At 36.5% G+C, this 20592-nt stretch overlaps 1 protein-coding gene and 1 long non-coding RNA gene across 2 annotated transcripts in view; one reads left to right on the top strand and one right to left on the bottom strand.

Annotated features, from left to right (window-relative positions):
- Window positions 1-20592, top strand: part of LOC141447178 (uncharacterized) — a 449287-nt gene that overhangs the window by 225845 nt on the left and 202850 nt on the right. The window lies entirely within an intron of this gene.
- Window positions 3688-15009, bottom strand: LOC141447174 (uncharacterized). The gene is made up of 5 exons (XM_074114454.1): window positions 14753-15009; window positions 12106-12447; window positions 8140-8237; window positions 6218-6319; window positions 3688-4557 (listed from the first exon to the last, which is right to left on the bottom strand). Exons 1-5 carry the CDS (start codon window positions 14894-14896, stop codon window positions 4371-4373), a joined length of 873 nt encoding a protein of 290 aa, XP_073970555.1. The 5' UTR covers window positions 14897-15009; the 3' UTR covers window positions 3688-4370.

Below are 20592 nucleotides of genomic sequence, written 5' to 3'. Positions count from 1 at the left end.
CATATGAGGCGTAGCGACGAGACTTTTAAAGCGCAAATCTGTACAAAATTTCGATTCGAATGACACTTCATTCATGAAAATCAGTTCACTTGTCGATAATTTGAAACGATTGCTATACTTCCCCTTAACTAGTGTAAGAGCAGGTCGCCGCTTTAACGTTACGTAGGGGAGCCCTAACTCTATCATCCTACCAAATTTTATCAAAATCGGGCGAAGATTTACAGAGTAATTAGTAATAATAATTTTGAAGGGGGCCTTACATAAAGGGGGCTAACTCCTCTCTAATTCGGTGTACAGCGTCGAGACCCCCAAAAGGCACATCTACATAAAATTCCGAATCGAATGTCATCTCATTCATGAAAATCGGTTCTCGCGTTTAGGCGCTACGTAGTTTACAAAAAAGGTAACAACAACAACAAGAAGAAGAAGAAGAAGAACAACAACAATTTCTGAAAATGCCGTTTTTGCTCATTTTCGGCAACTTTTTTCTCAAAATCTATTAGGTCTGGGGGGTTGCAAAAAAAATTACAGTTATAAAGGAGGGTTTGCCCTATATTTTAAAGAAAATTTGGGAATTTTATCTTTTATAGAAAAAGAGAAAAAAATTGTCAAAGTTGGGTGTTTTTTAACGTTACGCTTTTTCGTGCACTTTTTGACGATCAATCCTTATACAACTGTCCTACCGGACAGTTTTAATATTTTGCCCATCAATACTGTTCATTGAATCTTTAGAATGAAAAAGTTTCTTTTCTATGGTGCTATAGTACTTCAAGAGCTTAGGCGTTCTTCACAATTCTACTCCACCCTACTTTCTTGATGTGTCGCCTCCATCTTCTAATTATCGTGGGCGTCACCCGGTTTTCCTTTCAATAGTCTTTTAAGAATACTGCTTTCAGGCTGGTTTTCAGGCTTGGAAAGACTACCAGGGACTGGTTCGTTGTAAATTTGATTGAATTAGCGTTCAACAGTGATCGCTATTAGGTCCAGTATACTAGGTGTGTCTATTAAATAACGAGACTATTGCTGTAAAACATTTTATATTAAATTTATACATATTTAGTTATTATCACCTTCAATATAAACCCCTCCTCTATCCCTACAACGCACCATGCGAATTTACCATTGTTCGAAACAGTGCTGGAAGTCTTTTTCTGTGAGCTCCTGCATGACGCGTGCCGCTTTTTCTTTCACAGCTTCAACGGACTGGAAATCGTGTTCCTTTTAATGCAGATTTGATTTTGGGGAAAAGATAAAAGTCACATGGGGGGGGCCAGGACTGGCGAATAAGGCGGTTGTCCTAAAACTGGGATGTTCTTACTTGGCTAGAAACGTCTTGACAGACAATGCAGTGTGAGCGTTGTCTTGGTGGACAATCCTGTGACTTGGTTCTTCCACAAATCGGGTCTTTTTTCCTTACTCTTTCACGGAGTTGAGCAATGCTCCTCACCGGTAGTAATGTTGATTAATTATAATCGATATTTTCATCCGTTTTGGATGTGGAAGGGCGACCCGGGCGGTTATCATCTCCGACGTCTTCTCGGCCATCTTGGAAACGCTTGAACCACTCAAAAACTCGCGCACGTGATTAATATTCATCGCCATCAACTTCTTTTAATAAAGGATAAGTTTCAGTAGCGGTTTTATCAAGTTTTGATACAGATTTCTCTACAAACACGTGAGACGCTGCAATCGAAAGAGAAGGCTTTACGCTGCACAGCTGTCGGTCGTTAGGATTTGGCGCATGCACAGTTCTTCTGTATCAGTCTCGTTATTTAATAGCCACACCTCGTATTCTTCTGAATATCTTCCTTTCCCAAATGTTTATCATTCTTTCAGTTTGTACTGAATGATGATGATGATGCTGATGATATCTAAATTAAATATCAAATTTGAACTTACAGTTATGTTTCATTTTTGAGTTATATTGTGCTCACCCTCTACAGCCAGAAGACATCCATAGACGCATGGATCAATTTGGAAGAACTGCTTTTTTGGATCTAAGGGAATTTCAAACTGATATTTCTGATAAAAAAGTAGAAATTGAAATGTTGATAATAATTTTATCTAATAGGGTCAAAGAAAAAACAGAGAAACCGTGTAGCACATCACAACAAATTAATATTAAACCTTGTAAATTAAGTGGAATTGCATGCAAATTAAGGTTTAGTATAATGGCCTTTAGCGAGTGAGATAATTAAAACGGTCCTGCAATGTTGCAGGGACAACAGTAAGTGACAACAAGGTGGTAAAATAACGAGTCAGCCCTGCAATAAACTGTTGCTAAATAAAAGAAAAATTAATTATATTCTAAAGAAAACGTACAAATATTGTATAATGCTCACTAATAGTTTTACACTTTGAAATAGTTGTTGAAAAATTATAATAAAACAACGCAAAACTAGTTTTAATTGATTAATTTCTGTTTATGTTGATCACATTTTGTGGCTTTATGTTGTTTGCTACATTATAAATTAAGTGCTTGCTCATTGTATTTCTAAGCAGAATGTAATGTCCCGCTGTTTCTGGGAGCAGTGGCGACTAGAATTTATATTTCATTGCAGCGTAATGTCTAAACCATTTGTTCCGAGATAAATGAAGAATAATTAGCTTTTACTGCTTTTGAAAATGACATTCTACTTAGCCAAGAAAAGTTAAATTTAAATTTTATTAAATAATATGAAAAGTAAAGTAAAGTAATCGCCTATTTTTTCAGGCGGGGCTTAACATCCAACTACCATTTACTAGGTGTCGTGGACGGAGGCGAATAGCAAACGTACTTTACTATTTCTCATTTAACCATTAAATAAAATCCAAGGCCAAGACCAGGAATCCCAAGACCAGGAATCGAACCCAGTACCACAATGCATATTAGCTTTGCAGGTCTCGCCTTTTAACCCGCTCGGCTACCGTGGCGCCTAAATAATATGTATTGTTTTATTACAAAAAAATGATATTAAACCCTCTTACTACGCAATTATTATGACTGTACTGTAAAATATGTTCCACAGCCCTGCAGATGACTTTAGTCACTAGGACGAAAGCTTGGCTAAATATTTCTAAAAAATCATGACTGAAATTAGCATTATTCTTTCATCCCTTCTGCATTAATGAATCAGTCAACCCAAAAACCATGAAAAATATATATTGTAAAGTATGTTTACTAGTCGCCTCCGTTCACGACACCTAATTTGGTAGTTTTGACGTAAAGTCTGCCTGAAAAAATAGACAATTACTTTACTTCTTATATATGATGTTTTATGTATATACAGGGTGTTCATTTTAAGTCGGCTCAAATGCATTTCATACCTTTAAAGGTGCCTCCTCTGGGGCTCGCAAGCCAGGTTAGCCAGGAGGTTATCAACTGCTCTCTATGTATCTGAGGAGGCACCTTTGAAGGCACAGTACATGCTGCGTAAAGTGCATTATTTTCATAAATTGAGGAATAAGTTTTAATCCTTTAAATGAAAGAAATTGATCACTTAAATATTTGGCAGGAGGTTTCCAAATTTTCTGTTGGTAATTAAACGCAACTCTCCCAAAATGACCAAATAATTATTAAATCTTCTTGTTTGTAACAGATGTAAAATTATTTTTTAACCATTTTGTGTATGCTTGAGAACATCTAAAGCTCTTAACATTTGATTTTTCTTAGAAAAATCACTCGGAAAACTACTTATTTCCCCCGATATTAAGAAAAATACTAGCTTTACTGCCTTGGCAATATTTTCAGTAGAAAGGGGATGAAAACATACATAAAAATGACCTATCGCGTGCTCTTCTTTCTCTTTGATAACAAGTTAAAAAATTGAAATATGATTAATAAATATCAGATTTTGAAATGGCCTAGCACCTTTAATTTTAAAGATATCGAATTGCGGTTTCCGGTTTCTTTCAAAACTTTTTATACTCTTTAAAAGTGTGTATATGAAAATGGGGGTCAACTGCGAACCCTTAATTTTGGTCGCGCGTCAGCCGCGTATGCGATTATGAATCTAAAATCAAGTCACATATTCTGAAACTAGAGGTGACGGGCAACAAAATTTTTCCTCTACCATTTTTCGCTCAGATCAACTGTTTAAGCATGAAATGCTGTATATTATATACCTCCTTGTGACAGATCTGCTCTTCTTCTGTGGATTTGCACCACCTGACAACCAGCCACCGTCAGCTGTTGGTCTTCATATCTTCTAATAAAATTAATTGATTTAAATTTTAAAGTTGCGGGCACCAATTAACATTCAAGTGAATTTGAACTCTTTTGCTTTATTAAATACAGTGAGTGGATACATAGAATACAATATGCGTACAAAATATTATTATGTCGCTTTTTTCATTAATATGTTAATTGCTTATTGGTTACATACTTGTACTTATTGAATAGATGACATTTCATAGATACAAATTAAATCCACAGCATTACCAATAAAAACGCCAAGGATATAATTAAAAATATAATTCATTTTTTTTAAAATATTACCGGGATGAAGATAACTTTTGATTAAACTGTCTTTTGATTCTTGAACCTTGATCTCTGTGCACACAAATGCTTCTACAATCCTGTAACCGTAATTTTATTATTATTTATCTGGACCAATAAAGAAAATTGTGAATACTTAATACTTGTGGGCATTTTCTGCAAGTGCAACACATGACCTTGAATTCTATTTTTTGTTTTGGAACTCAATTCAATGTGATAATTTCACTTTTCAACTTTACCAACTTGAAATAATTCACACATAATCGACTTAAAAGCCGATGTTAGCCGCCTCTATAGCTTAAAAGCTTCCTCTTCAAGCTTACTCTTAAATCAAGAAGATATGTCTTACGCATGCAACTTCAATATTGCACTCAGGATTATAATTTACGAAATATTCAACTGCTCGGGGAAGCCAAAACCAATCTATACTTACTTGTAATGAATAAAAATAAAGAAGCAAGCTAAAAGAGCTGGTATTGGAAACTTCAATCTCACAACTTTCCATTTTAGTGAGAGGTGGGTAAAACGGAGTTATACTCAAAAAGATATCTAGAAAATGCTTGGGAAAAGCGAAGGAAGGTTGCAGGATATTTTTAAACTACTACTCTGTTCTCTTCTTAGCAATTCCAAGGCGATTCGAGGGATGGATAGCGCAGGAATGGCTCTGAAATCGGTACCTCTTATGTACTGGACTCCTTCTCGGACTAACTAGTCTTTTCCAGTAAACGCCGAAGGCTTGGGAAGGAATTTGATCAGCCCAGAAAGGGTTTTTTAAAGGTCTTGTAGTAGAAGAGGAGGATATATGTACAGCCACAATGCCTTCTCTTGGATGGAAAGAGTGTGGTGAGGCTTTTTAGGGGATGATCATCCCAATCTGCTGGCTGACTGATCTTCCTGGAGTTGCTCTGGAGAGTTTGGCTAATCTCATAACATGTAGTGAGCTTGACATGGATGGAGAACCCTACGCTTCCTGAAGAGGCGGCAGTTATAAGGTGCAAGAGGAGAATACATCCTACCTAGACAGGTTCTACGCAAAGCTTGCTTCAGTATATTTAGAAAAAGCAACGGGTACCAGACAGGCACCCAACTTTCCTTGAATACATAGGAGTTTAGTTTCATCACTGGGGGTGCTGGCAGGGTCTCACTTGGCTCTACAGGTCTAAGTAAACAATAAGATCAAATAACTATCAAAACAACTTATTTATTTGTTTTTATTTTTTTGTATTGCTTTACTGCATTGTACCTTCACTAAAAATTTTACTAAATGACATATAAATCTAACATTTCTGACTTACATTAAAAAAAAGTTTGAAATTAGCAAAAAAATCTTTAATGCTGAAGTCCAATCCCAATAAATTTGCTCAATCTACACATGGTATTGCAGTTTGGTATCGATTTGCAAGCTTTGTTGAGCCTTCAATTTGTAGATGAATGTAGTTCAATACAAGGAGAACGTTGAACTAAGAATAGTATATATAAAAGCAATAAATCGCTAAGAAAAACATAGCGGTTAGATCTTGGCAAAGAGTTTTAAAAGAGCTAAGCGAAATCTTTGTAAAATTGCGTATATTCTGGTTAAAATTCTGGATAAGACATAATAATTGAGATCCAATACATGATTGAAATTTCCAAAATTAACCTTTCCTTATAGTTGTGTAAATCAGTCCATACGAAAAGAAATGTAGTAATTTTGAATTATTAATTCCATTTAGATATATTTAGTTAACTGTGCCTACATACCCTTCAAAGTCTTTGGAATCGTAGAAGGCCTTCTTAGTTTGATCATTCTCTTGATAAGCCATTTCCATATCAGTCTCTTCCATGGTTAGATAGCGTCCAATACTGCAAAACATTTACTTTTATGGTTTTTAATTTATAAAAAGACATCTGAGACCTGGCAATTGGATTTGGATCTGAAGACTTTATCAATACTACCATTACTAACAAACAACCTCTGAGCCAATCGCTTCCCTACATTTATTTTTTTACTTTAAAATACTTATTTAATTTTTTTGGGGGCGCTTGGATATACGAGGGTCGTTTGAAAAGTCCGTGCAAAGTCAGAGAGATAGCACCACTGGCGCGTATCGAGGTTATGTTTAGTTAGTAGCATCTCTTGGAAGAACACACACCAAGTTTCAGCCAGAGCCAGATCGGTCTATTTCTTTGTGTTTGGCATTCGTTTGAATCGAGGAAGTCGAGTGATTTTCAAAAAATGGACGAAAAAGAATTTCGTGTGTTGATTAAACACTACTTTATGAAAGGCAAAACGCCTCAGGAGACTAAAGAGAAGCTTGATAAACATTATGGTGACTCTGCACCTTCGATTAGAACAGTTTATAAGTGGTTTCAAAATTTTCGTAGTGGCCATATGGGCACAAGTGACGCTGAACGTTTTGGACGCCCTGTTGAGGTTACTACTCCAGAAATCATTGATAAAATCCATGATATGGTGATAGATGACAGAAGAGTGAAGGTGCGTGAGATTGCTAATGCTGTGGGCATCTCGAATGAACGGGTACATAATATTTTGCATCAACATTTGGACATGACAAAGCTATCCGCAAGATGGGTGCCGCGATTGCTCACGCTTGACCAAAAACGAAATCGTGTGAAGTGTTGCAAGGACGGTTTGCAGCTGTTCCAGAAGAATCCGCAGGACTTTAAGCGTCGTTTCGTCACTGTGGATGAAACATGGATACATCACTACACTCCTGAGACCAAAGAACAATCTAAACAATGGGTTACCAAGGGGGAATCTGCGCCAAAAAAGGCGAAGACCGTTCCTTCGGCCGGAAAGATTATGGCAACTGTCTTTTGGGATTCGCAAGGAATAATCCTCATCGACTATCTGGAAAAGGGTAAAACTATTACAGGTGCATATTATTCATCGTTATTGGACCGTTTGAAAACCGAGCTGCAAGAAAAACGCCCACGATTGGCCCACAAAAAAGCCCTTTTCCATCACGACAACGCACCAGCTCACACCTCAGCAGTTGTGGTCGCAAAATTAATGGAAATAGGTTTCCAACTCGTTTCACATCCCCCCTATTCTCCAGACTTGGCTCCCTCGGACTACTATTTGTTCCCCAATATGAAGAAATGGCTGGCGGGAAAAAGATTTTATTCAAACGAGGAGGTAATTGCAGAAACGAATGGCTATTTTTCAGATTTGGACAAATCCTATTATTCGGAAGGGATCAACAAACTAGAGCAGCGTTGGACGAAGTGTATAAGCCTAAAAGGAGACTATGTTGAAAAATAAAAAAGGTTTACCCAAAAAAATTAAGTAGTTTTTATTTTTGCACGGACTTTTCAAACGACCCTCGTATCTAAGGCTATTAGCGCACCCAATCTTTTTACTAGGTAACTGGATAATAATTATTAGCATCGTTAGGTAAACATTTAGATACCCACAAGAAGATTACAGGTTTGAATGCAGCTGTCAGACCTAAGATTTTTGCATTAAGTTTACAGTCTTTTTTACGAGATAATACTCCGGTTAGAGGCTAGCAGATCTCTGAAAAAAGCTACAGGCTCTAATGGCATCAAGTGTTGACAAGACTTTAAAGTAGAAGAATTAACAAAACAATCCTTTAGATTATAATCTAATTTTTAAAACGATACAACTTTACTAAAAACGCAAAACCAACATAACTAACCATTTTTTATCTTCATAAATCTTTTTGTAGTGTTTGCGAAATGGTAATTTGTTTATTTCATAGTAAAACTTAGTGCATCTGGCTAAAAAATTGTCAATCTATAAAAAGAAAAATAAAATTTGTTATAATCTTTATTTAGATTTTTACAACTGCACAGAAAGCAATGTAACAAGCAAAACAGATGGTCGATAATAGAGTGTGCTAAGCAAACAAGCACACATTGTCATGACTAACAGGAGCGACGGCCATCCAGCGATAACAGTCGTAATATGCCATAATAGCAGGAGAATCACGACTGTCACACTAGACAGCCGACGCTACATTCGCAGATGGTCGCGAGGCCACCGACGCCTCAACCGTCGTGGAGGATTAGTTGGGAGGGTGGAGGTTGAGAGGGCTTGGACTAAAGGATTTATGTGAGTGGATAGTTGGGAATGGAATTTTATGTAACGGGATTTGGCGAGGACAGAGACGAAGGGAATTTTAAGGGATATTATGGTTAGAGACGTAGAAAGGAGCATTGACTAGGGTTCGAAGGATTTTGGATTGAAGGGATTGGATACGATGAAGGTTCGAGTGTTTGGCTGTCCCGTACAGTTCTATTCCATATGTCCATATAGGGGCTAGTAATGTGTCAGCTGCCTTTTGTTACGTAGTGTCAGTTTTGAACGTTTGTCTAGTAATTTTTTTTAATAGTTTATATCTGTTATTTAACTCAGTTCGTTTTAGTCGAGTATGAGGATTCCAGGTTAGTCGCTTGTCGAGGTGAAGTCCAAGGTAACGTACTTTTGTAACGGTAGGAAGAGCAATATGGTTGGAATATATCGAAGGGAGGGTTTTCCGGTTTAGTGTGAAAACTATATGTTTGGATTTTTGTTGATTTACCTTAATTCTCCACTTTCGTAGCCAGGGTTCTAGGATATTAATATGGGATTGAAGATGGCGAGTTGCCATGACAGGATCATTGTCAGACGATAAAATGGCCGTGTCGTCAGCGAAGGTAAAGGTAGCAGTATTTGGATGCAGTGGAAGGTAAGCAGTGTAAATTGTACAGAGGAGGGGTGCGAGAATACTCCCTTGTGGGACACCGGCAAGAATAGGATATATAGGAGAAAAAGAAGTGCCTTGTACAACCATGAAATATCGATCAGCAAGGTATGATTTTAAGATGAGGTAGTAAGTTGAAGGAAGGATGCCCTTAAGTTTCCACAGAAGACCCGGATGCCATACCCGATCAAATGCTTGAGAAATGTCTAGAAAGGCTCCCGGGCAATATAATAATAATATAATAATAATATATAATCTTAAATATATATACACTGCTCCACAAAAAAAGTGGCGCACTTTAAAAATGCGGTTTTTTTTTCTCTGAAACTTTTTTGTTCTACATTTTATTTTAGTTAGCAAATATAAGATGTATAAAGTTACGGGAAGGCTAAAATAAAATAAAAAATGATCTAAAAGAAATGAAAACCTTTAATTTAACAAAAAAGTACTTCCCAGCAAAAAATGAATTTGGAAAAAAATGTATTTCTTCCGATTAAAAAAGAGAAATACGCCGATGACCAGGTAATAATAGCGTCAGAGGCAGAGGATGTGAGCTACATGTTTAGGAAGTTAATAGCCGAGTATTCCAGATGGGGACTAAGCGTTAGCAAAAAGAAAACTGAATACATGGTGTTCAATGCTCCTCCCGTTCCGGTAGAGATAGACGGCTGGATGCTATATCCAAGTAAGGAATTTAAATATCTTGGGTACTGGCTGTCATCTACAGGAACAAGTGAGACAGACATTGAACACAAAGTAAATAATGGCAAGAAAATTATGAATGCATTAAACGCGACCCTCTGGAGCAAGGAAATAGGAATAAAAACAAAAAGGAAAATTTACCACTCATTTGTGGAAAGTGTAGCCACATACGCAGCAGAAAACTGGACGTTGTCCAGAAGAGCTGAAGGTAGCCTGTTAGCCCTGGAAATGGACTTTTGGAGGAGGAGTTGTGGTGTATCCAGGCTCCAGCGAGTTCCCAACTCCGAAATTAGGGAGAAAGCCAAAGTCGAAAAGACCATTCTCTATACAATAGAGACCAAAATCTGAAATGGTATGGCCACCTAATGCGGATGGATGAAGATCGCTGGCCCAGGAGAATCCACAGCTTCACTCCACAGGAAAGGAGGAAACGGGGCCGACCTAGGAGGCGGTGGATGGAGGGGGTGGAACAGGCGATGGCAGCGAGGGGATTGAGAGAGGGAGACTGGGAAGATAGAGAGCGCTGGCTATTGGGTATCGGGAATATGACCGCATAGGTTGTAAACTACCCGGAATAAAAAAAAAAAAAAAAAAAAGAGAAAAAGAATTTTAGTGACGTGTATTGCTCGCATTACTGCATCCAACCTCCTCGGCATACTCCTTATTAAAGTTCTCACGAAATCTTGTGTTAATTCCTCCCATATCTCCACCAGAGCACCTCGCAACTCTTCTAAGCTCCTGGGAGGATTATTTCTCCATCTTAATCGCCTACCCAGCTCATCCCAAAGATGTTCAATTGGATTTAAATCCGGGCTGCGTGCTGGCCACCTCAAAACACGAATGCTAGTGTCCTGTAGATATTGAACAACACAGGCGGCAGTGTGTGGTCGGGCATTATCTCGCATAAAAATAAAATTCTCCCCAATAAATGGTGCATAGGGTATCACATATTGCTGCAAAATTTCCCTCACATACAAATCTGCATTCAAGATTGGCCTGTTGAACACGTGGAGCTCAGTCTTAGCCTCCATAGAAATCCCAGCCATCACCAGCACTGAACCACCTCCGAATGGTAGTCTACCAGAAATATTGCACGGAGCGTAGCGCTCCCCAGGCCTTCGGCAAACTGGGTAAACCCATCAGGTGCATAGAGAGCAAAACGGGACTCGTCTGAAGTGAGAACGTTTCTCCAATCGTTCTCAGACCTGTTGCGGTGTTCCCTAGCGAACTCTAGACGGGCTCTCCGATGGTCTACGGTGAGCAATGGTCCCGTGGCTTGCTTCCTAGAGCGTAAATTCATTTCAGCAAAACCTTCTTCATACGGTTTCGGCACTGAGTGAAACTCCACGAACAGTAAGCAGTGTTTGAGCTGTTTCAGAAGCAGTTGATGTACGATTTCTTAGAGTGAGAATTCTGATAAATCGGTCATCAAGTGCTTCTGTGGCTCTTGGTCGACCCGAACCTTGTCTGCGAGTGCAGAGGCCTGTCTCCTGGTAACAATGGATGGCTCTACGGACGGTGGTCTCAGGCAACCCTAACGTTCGAGCTGCGTACCGCTGACTCCGTCCATCCTCAACTAATGCAATAATACGGGCCACTTGCTCTGCTGTAATTCAGAGTTTGCAATGCTTTCAGCTTGAAAAAAGTCGAAACGCAATTGTAGAGGTCAATAAATTTATTTACCGTTGAGGTGAAGATCATGTTGTTTACACAAAAAGACTGAAGGGGATTAAACGAGGAGTTGCTTCTCTATTTACGTGAAACTTAGGACCTTGATTCGATTAATTGTTCCCTGACAGTTTATGAAAATTATTAAAACTAATAATCTTTGCCCAAAATGTGATAAAACAAAAAATAAACGCTTTTTTCAAAGTGCGCCACTTTTTTTGTGGAGCAGTTTATAATCATATAATCTTAAATTCATGAAAAAATGCTTAAATAAGAAATATACGCGTCCTGGTAAACCTGAATTGTTACTGATGTAACTTCAAAATCAGATAAACTTTTTTTAAAATAAAAATGCGAATAGCATTTTAAAAAAACGATGTATTTCAATGGTGAAAAATTCAAAATCATAATTATGACCTGAATGACCTTCTTATGAATCGTTACGAGTTCTTTGGGAGCATAAAAAGCTACACATTGCGGCAGTAATTTTGGGAGCACTTATTCTTTATCCCGAAATATATATAATCCATAATAAATAAAAATATTTACATTTTTTTTATCCATAAATGCAAATGTTGAAAATAAATATTTACAGTTGGTAAATACATGAACACTACTAGGAATATCTTCATCATTTATCAATTCGTCAATGTTGCCAAGTACTTTTAAACCCATCTTAACTAACTTCTTATTTGGCACTTCAGTGTCCGGACATTTCTTCGATAATATCGTGTGCAATATACGGTCGGCCATAAAAATCTGTACTTTTTTCATTACATCACAAGAAAGTTCGCATTTCTCATCATTTACTTGGTAAATAACCATGGCCAATATGCGGCTATTCTCATTTAAAATAATTCCAACCATGACCTCGTTATCGTCATCATTTAGCTGAAAGAAAATACTCAGTTAAAATATATGTATATTACAATTAATTAAGATATGTGTATGTTTGATTAAAAGAAATTGTCAACCTACTTTAAAGGGCACTACTTATATTTTGAGCCTTGGCAACACTGAGTGTTGTCAGGTGCTATCTGACGTTTTCACTTGAAAGTTTCGACATTTTTGACCATAACCTTCTTCAGAACGTTTTGTTATTTGAGCGCGATTTGTGTTGTTTACAGTCACTTGAAAATTGTGTCTCAGCGAAAAAATGGAATTAACTCGTGAAAATTTTCGTGCAATGATTTATTACGACTTTCGACGTGGATTATCAAGACAGGAGTGCTTTTTGCTTCCGAACGTCAAGAATAAATTACGTGGACAACGATTTTCGTCGTCAGAAGAAGCCGTTGATGCATTCAAAAACCATGTTTTGGAGGTGTCTCAAGCGGAATGGAAAAAAATGCTTTGACAAGTGGTTCGAACGCTTGCAGAAGTGTATAGATCATAAAGGAGAATATTTTGAAAAACAATAAAGTCATTTTCAATGACAAATTACTGTTTTTTTTATTATTATTAGGCTCAAAATATAAATAGTGCCTCTTACAATGAAATGAGTTAAGAAAACACAAAATAAAGCATAAATCCTAAAGAACAAGAAAGGCAGATGTTTTTCTTTGTAAACAAACATCCCAAAATTACCAAAGACGACCAATATTAAATGTTACAACATGGCTAAAATACTTTTAAAGCGTGTCAATCGAACAAAAGAACAAATAAAACTCTTAAACTATCACTAGTAGTACACATCTTAATACAATATACATTGTAACACAGTTATTATAACTACGAGGGTCGTTTGAAAAGTCAGAGAGATAGCACCACTGGCGCGTATCGAGGTTAGGTTTAGTTAGTAGCATCTCTTTAAAAAACACACACCAAGTTTCAGCCAGATCGGTCTATTTCTTTGTGTTTGGCATTCGTTTGAATCGAGGAAGTCGAGTGATTTTCAAAAAATGGACGAAAAAGAATTTCGTGTGTTGATTAAACACTACTTTATGAAAGGCAAAACGCCTCAGAAGACTAAAGAGAAGCTTGATAAACATTATGGTGACTCTGCACCTTCGATTAGAACAGTTTATAAGTGGTTTCAAAATTTTCGGAGTGGCCATATGGGCACAAGTGACGCTGAACGTTCTGGACGCCCTGTTGAGGTTACTACTCCAGAAATCATTGATAAAATCCATGACATGGTGATGGATGACAGAAGAGAGAAGGTGCGTGAGATTGCTAGTGCTGTGGGCATCTCGAATGAACGGGTACATAATATTTTGCATCAACATTTGGACATGACAAAGCTAGTCCGCAAGATGGGTGCCGCGATTGCTCACGCTTGACCAAAAACGAAATCGTGTGAAGTGATGCAAGGACGGTTTGCAGCTGTTCCAGAAGAATCCGCAGGACTTTAAGCGTCGTTTCGTCACTGTGGATGAAACATGGATACATCACTACACTCCTGAGACCAAAGAACAATCTAAACAATGGGTTACCAAGGGGGAATCTGCGCCAAAAAAGGCGAAGACCGTTTCTTCGGCCGGAAAGATTATGGCGACTGTCTTTTGGGATTCGCAAGGAATAATCCTCATCGACTATCTGGAAAAGGGTCAAACTATTACAGGTGCATATTATTCATCGCTATTGGACCGTTTGAAAACCGAGCTGCAAGAAAAACGCCCACGATTGGCCCACAAAAAAGTCCTTTTCCATCATGACAACGCACCAGCTCACACCTCAGCAGTTGTGGTCGCAAAATTAATGGAAATAGGGTTCCAACTCGTTTCACATCCCCCCTATTCTCCAGACTTGGCTCCCTCGGACTACTATTTGTCCCCCAATATGAAGAAATGGCTGGCGGGAAAAAGATTTTATTCAAACGAGGAGGTGATTGCAGAAACGAATGGCTATTTTTCAGATTTGGACAAATCCTATTATTCGGAAGGGATCAACAAACTAGAGCAGCGTTGGACGAAGTGTATAAGCCTAAAAGGAGACTACGTTGAAAAATAAAAAAGGTTTACCCCCAAAAATTAAGTAGTTTTTATTTTTGCACGGACTTTTCAAACGACCCTCGTATACTGTAAAATAATGTCCCACAGCTCTGAAGATGAACTTAGCCATTAGATCGAAAGCTTGGCAAAATAATAATAAAAAACAAAAGTCCTGAATGAAACTGGCATCATTCCTTTTTCCCTTCTGAACTAATGAATTCAGTCAACCCAAAAAAACAATGAAACAATAATTAATTACTTACATCAAATCCATTTTCTAGTTTTACAATCTGAACAGGAGTGACCACTTTTTTACTAGCAAAAAATAGTAAAACATTATCTTCTCCTTCATCAATATTGGTAATAAAATCGTCAGACATCTTTTGCTTGTCCATTAGATCAGACATGATTGACTTTGATGTAGGTTCACTGTGAATATACTAGCCACTAAATGATGTGATTATTACTTAGAAGTTCAACTTTTTTATACCTTATCCCTACTATAGTAATTTAATACAAAAATATACATATATGTAAATTATAATCTACTTTAAAGTTTTACATTACAGAAATCAGTAAAATTTGTTTACAACATGCTGATAATGGAGCAAATAATCATCATCATCATTATTATTAGAACAATAAATTCAAGTAATAAATCTTATCTTAAAATAAATAATTTTGAGCGCCCTTATATAGGTATAATATATAGCAGTGGTGGCCAATAAGTCGATCGCGTTTAAGTCGATTTGGTTTAAATGATTACACAGGTCTACAATGATTTTGCTGTTTTGAGTTTTTGAGTCATTTTGAAGTAATATGCATGTCCTGATACCAAGTATGATACCCGTTTACTTGTATCACATACCATTTTTTTTTTAGTCAGTCTTAATTTTTTAGTCTTAGTAGCGTTATTGCTTCACACTATCTTTTATTTTTAATATTGTAACGAAGTTGACCTGAGGAGCCTGGCAAACCTTTATAGGATGTAACCAAGAAGTTTTTAGGAAACACCAAAGATCCTTACTACGCAAAATTAGTAGCCACAATGCTTGAGAAATTCAGAATTCTTGGATGCAACATGAGTATTAAGGTGCACTTTCTATTTTCGCATTTGGATGTATTTCCTGAAAATCTGGGGGCGGTGAGCGCGGAACAAGGCGAACGCTTCCATCAGGACATCCGGGAGATGGAACGACGGTACCAAGGACAATGGAGTACGAGGGTCGTTTGAAAAGTCCGTGCAAAAATAAAAACTACTTAATTTTTTGGGGTAAACCTTTTTTATTTTTCAACATAGTCTCCTTTTAGGCTTATACACTTCGTCCAACGCTGCTCTAGTTTGTTGATCCCTTCCGAATAATAGGATTTGTCCTAGTCTGAAAAATAGCCATTCGTTTCTGCAATCACCTTCTCGTTTGAATAAAATCTTTTTCCCGCCAGCCATTTCTTCATATTGGGGAACAAATAGTAGTCCGAGGGAGCCAAGTCTGGAGAATAGGGGGGATGTGAAACGAGTTGGAACCCTATTTCCATTAATTTTGCGACCACAACTGCTGGCTGAGGTGTGAGCTGGTGCGTTGTCGTGATGGAAAAGGACTTTTTTGTGGGCCAATCGTGGGCGTTTTTCTTGCAGCTCAGTTTTCAAACGGTCCAAAAACGATGAATAATATGCACCTGTAATAGTTTTACCCTTTTCCAGATAGTCGATGAGGATTATTCCTTGCGAATCCCAAAAGACAGTCGCCATAATCTTTCCGGCCGAAGGAACGGTCTTCGCCTTTTTTGGCGCAGATTCCCCTTTGGTAACCCATTGTTTAGATTGTTCTTTGGTCTCAGGAGTGCAGTGATGTATCAATGTTTCATCCACAGTTACGAAACGACGCTTAAAGTCCTGCGGATTCTTCTGGAACAGCTGCAAACCGTCCTTGCAACACTTCACACGATTTCCTTTTTGGTCAAGCGTGAGCAATCGCGGCACCCATATTGCGGATAGCTTTGTCATGGTCCAAATGTTGATGCAAAATATTATGTACCCGTTCATTCGAGATGCCCACAGCACTAGCAATCTCACGCACGTTCACTCTTCTGTCATCCATCACCATATCATGGATTTTATCAATGATTTCTGGAGTAGTAACCTCAACAGGGCGTCCAGAACGTTCAGCGTCATTTGTGCCCATATGGCCACTCCGAAAATTTTGAAACCACTTATAAACTGTTCTAATCGAAGGTGCAGAGTCACCATAATGTTTATCAAGCTTCTCTTTAGTCTCCTGAGGCGTTTTGCCTTTCATAAAGTAGTGTTTAATCAACACACGAAATTCTTTTTCGTCCATTTTTTGAAAATCACTCGACTTCCTCGATTCAAACGAATGCCAAACACAAAGAAATAGACCGATCTGGCTGAAACTTGGTGTGTGTTCTTCCAAGAGATGCTACTAACTAAACATAACCTTGATACCCGCCAGTGGTGCTATCTCTCTGACTTTGCACGGACTTTTCAAACGACCCTCGTACATAGGTTCTAGGTTCGATTTAAAATAAAAAGAATTGTGACAACTTAGTCAACTTGTGAATTTCCCTTACTACAATTATAACACTTTTAATTAACAATTATTCTTAAAACTAAATTAAAACTTGTTTACTAGATGAATTTATGTGGATTGCAGAACAAATTTCAGTCCTGTTAGTCCACAAGTTCAGCTACTTTGATTACATTTTTCTTCTGAACTCTTTTCTGCTTTTACTTGAATTTGAACGTCAATAATATTTAGATCAATATTTAAATCTGAATCAGGAACAACTTTCGTGTTCTAAACGCAGTATTTTAAATAAGTTTAGTCGCTGTTTTTAAATTAATGCTTTAATTTTTATTGTAGAAAGATTTTTAAAAACATTAGGAGTAAGTAATGTCTAAATTCAGGTGGGCTTTTACATCTCCGACTAGTAAATTGGATATCGAGAATGGAAGCGACTAGCAAACAAATTTTACTTCAAAGTTCTCTACAAAGCATTAACCTTTAAATAAAAGTCTTGGACTGGGAATTGAATTCATTACCACAAATACTTCTTAGCTTTACAGGATCTCTAACCGCTCGTCCACCATAGTGTCCTAACTCTCTGGTTTATCTTCAGAACGTGTAGGGTCTTAACGCTTTTCTCTAGGGATTTCCATGGAGAGAAGACTACTTGACTTAAAGATACTACACGTATCTTGTCAAACCTACCAGATGCTATCCGGCTGTATGGTGCATGCGATGCATATGTTTACTCAGTCTTCGGCGGCCGTACAAGAGGCCGTTATCGGAGAACCTATGGAAATTCACCTGCACCAAACAGACAGTCATCTCCTTACGCTATTTATCATGAATACTCCAGTACTCAGAAAATATATACCAATACTCTTCAGAATGTGTTACACCGTCTGCCTTTTACGGCGTAAAACCTTAATAACCAGTAGAACCTTCAGAATGTCTGAGAAAATTACGTCTCTAGAATTGATTATCCTACATTTTCTAAACTCCGCAAGAAAAATTATTTGCAATTACTATTTTCTGAAAGACTATGGCCCATTTTTCTTGGCTTGCCGTCATATCAAACCTAAAATTAGCGCTGTAACCACGTTTTTTTTTCTATCTTGGAGCCGTCTGATAACGTCACTGAGTCATAGCCTAAAAATAATCACATTATTAATGACGCAGATATTATTGTTTATTTTATACCTTAAAGAGATCGTGTTACCTAAATTATTTTGTAAACATATTCTCAGAAACAATCTCTTTAAGTAATTGTTTTGAGTCCTAAAGTAAAGAATAGTTCAAATAAATTTAAAAAGTATTGCATTTACTTAAAATAAAAATTTGGTGCATCCTGATATATATAATTCTATTTTATTCATATTATTTTGTAATTTTCGTAATTTCTTAAGTGAGAAAATTCTTTTTTCTGCAACCATGTAGGGAAGTTCTCATTACTCAATTAAAATCAGCTGTGTAATGCCCAACTTCCCACACTAGTAGGGAAAAATTCCCATTAGTGTCACTTTCCGCACTAGTGTGTGGAAAAACTTTATTGTGCTTCCTTGATATAAGGAGTTTTGTTATTAACATAAATATTTTCTGTAAAACTCTAATAAGATTATTTACATTTATTTTATTTAAATAATTAAAAAACGAATATTAAAAAATAAAATAAAAATTGAAAGGAATATAGAAATAAAAATAATACTTTAATAAATAATTAGATATTTTTAATTATAACAGTTAAAAAGGTTATAGTGTTAACTTATAGAAATTTAAAATGGATTCTTGCAATTAATTCCAGTTTAGAAAACACTCCATCAATAAAAGAAACAGCAGAAAATGTAATAAGTAATGTAAATAATTGTAATATAACAATAAATGTTTATAATAAATAAATTACTTTTTGTAGACTGTAAAAATGAAATTTTTAATTTTATTAGTTAATAAATCTAATGGTTGCAAAAAAAATATAATATTTAACTCGATTGTCAAGTATTTTCCTCACACTCGGCAAACCCTGCCTCGCGTGAGGAAAAGTACTACTTTCCACACTTGTTAAATAAATAACTATTCCTTGTTTAAGTCAAATATGTAATTTTTTTAATTGCTACACATTGTTTTCTGTTTTTCCAATTCTAATCATTCTTTGACGTCAAAAGATCAAATACATCAAAAAAAGCCTGCAAGAAATAAATAAAGAAACTAAATGAGTGAAATACAATTTATTCAAATCTAAATCCGACCATTTAAAGCCAAAAGTAGTTAATCTAGTCCCTAACACTAGTCTAACGTCCCAAAACCAGACCAGTGTTAGGATGTACATATAGAATCGCTCTTATTTGGAGGTAGAAGTGCAAATACACCAGGAAAAAATTAGAAATTCAGGCCAAGTTAATTTGATTAAAAGGTAACTTCCTTTTCTAAAGTTCCAAAACCAGAATAATGTTAGAATGTATACTCACAGCAGGGTTGCCAACTTTATAAAGTTCCAAAAAAAGGACACAAAGATTTTATGTTTTTTCAAGGTATTACTACTTTTTAGCAAACATTTGTCTATTTTTCTCAAACTATTTAAGCTACAGTAATTTCAATAAGCTCATTAGAAAGAAGGTTAAATTTCCTTTTAAATAAGCTAATTTATATTCCAAAATAATAATATCAAGTATTTCACTTTGAGGCCCAAACATAAGAAATAGCAAGTTTCTTATTTTTCTCCAAAAACTTCAACTTCATTTTTCTTAAAAATATTATATAAGTTTAAAACGTGCACTATTCATGAAAAACATCTACATACAATCACCTTTCGAAAGATATACCATGAATAGTGGTTATTTTAAAAATTGATGCAGAAATCTGTGATTAATTGCAAAAAAGTGGGCCTCAAAACAGCGTCGGCATTATGAAAGGAATTCAACTACTATAAGAATATAATTAATCAGAATCATCAAATCCAGTACCATTTTATTGCATTTTGTTCATCGTTACATCTATAACCTGTTGACCTATTCAGTTCAGTTAGATTAGAAAAACAACTCGTCAAATTAAGAAGTCTCGGAAGTCAGAACTTAAATCAAAAATACAATAAAATAAATTAGATTTGTGTGATTAATATCTGGAAAAAGGACAAAAGGCGCCATTTCCTAATTTTAAGAAAGGACAAGGACAACCAGGTGTTAAAAAAGGACTGTCCTTTCCAAAAAAGGGCAGTTGGCAACCCTAACTCACAGTCACACTTATTTGTAGGTAGAAATGCAAATACATTTGTTAAAATCAATAAATTTAAAAATGTCTACTTTGGGAAAAGAATATGGGCATAAGAAGGCCCAATACTTTAACCAGATAAGTATAATCTTTCTATTTATTAACTGGTTTATCTAAGAATCGAAAATTGAAGCTGTTTTTTGGTTCGTTGTGATGCTGGGGGAGCTAAAGTGAATCGATAATGCTTGTTAGGATTTTACGTACAGGTCCGTTGTACCTCATTCCTCACTCTAAAATATTTTACATTCGAAGTTTCTTTGTACTTCCTGAAAAGTTATTATAACTGGCATTCTTCAACTGAATTGTCTAAATACTTT

Source organism: Rhodnius prolixus, unplaced genomic scaffold (genome assembly GCF_049639745.1).
Source record: "Rhodnius prolixus isolate KJV_2025 unplaced genomic scaffold, Rpr scaffold_7, whole genome shotgun sequence".
NCBI classification, from domain to species: domain Eukaryota; kingdom Metazoa; phylum Arthropoda; class Insecta; order Hemiptera; family Reduviidae; genus Rhodnius; species Rhodnius prolixus.
This window is presented reverse-complemented; position numbering and strand designations above follow the sequence as displayed.

Coding starts and splice junctions, on each gene's coding strand:
- LOC141447174 (XM_074114454.1), bottom strand. CDS start 14,896: ATGTCTGATCTAATGGACAAGCAAAAGATGTCTGACGATTTTATTACC. Junction 12,448..14,752: donor AACTAGAAAATGGATTTGAT/GTAAGTAATTAA, acceptor ATTTTCTTTCAG/CTAAATGATGACGATAACGA. Junction 4,558..6,217: donor GATTCCAAAGACTTTGAAGG/GTATGTAGGCAC, acceptor TTACGGTTACAG/GATTGTAGAAGCATTTGTGT.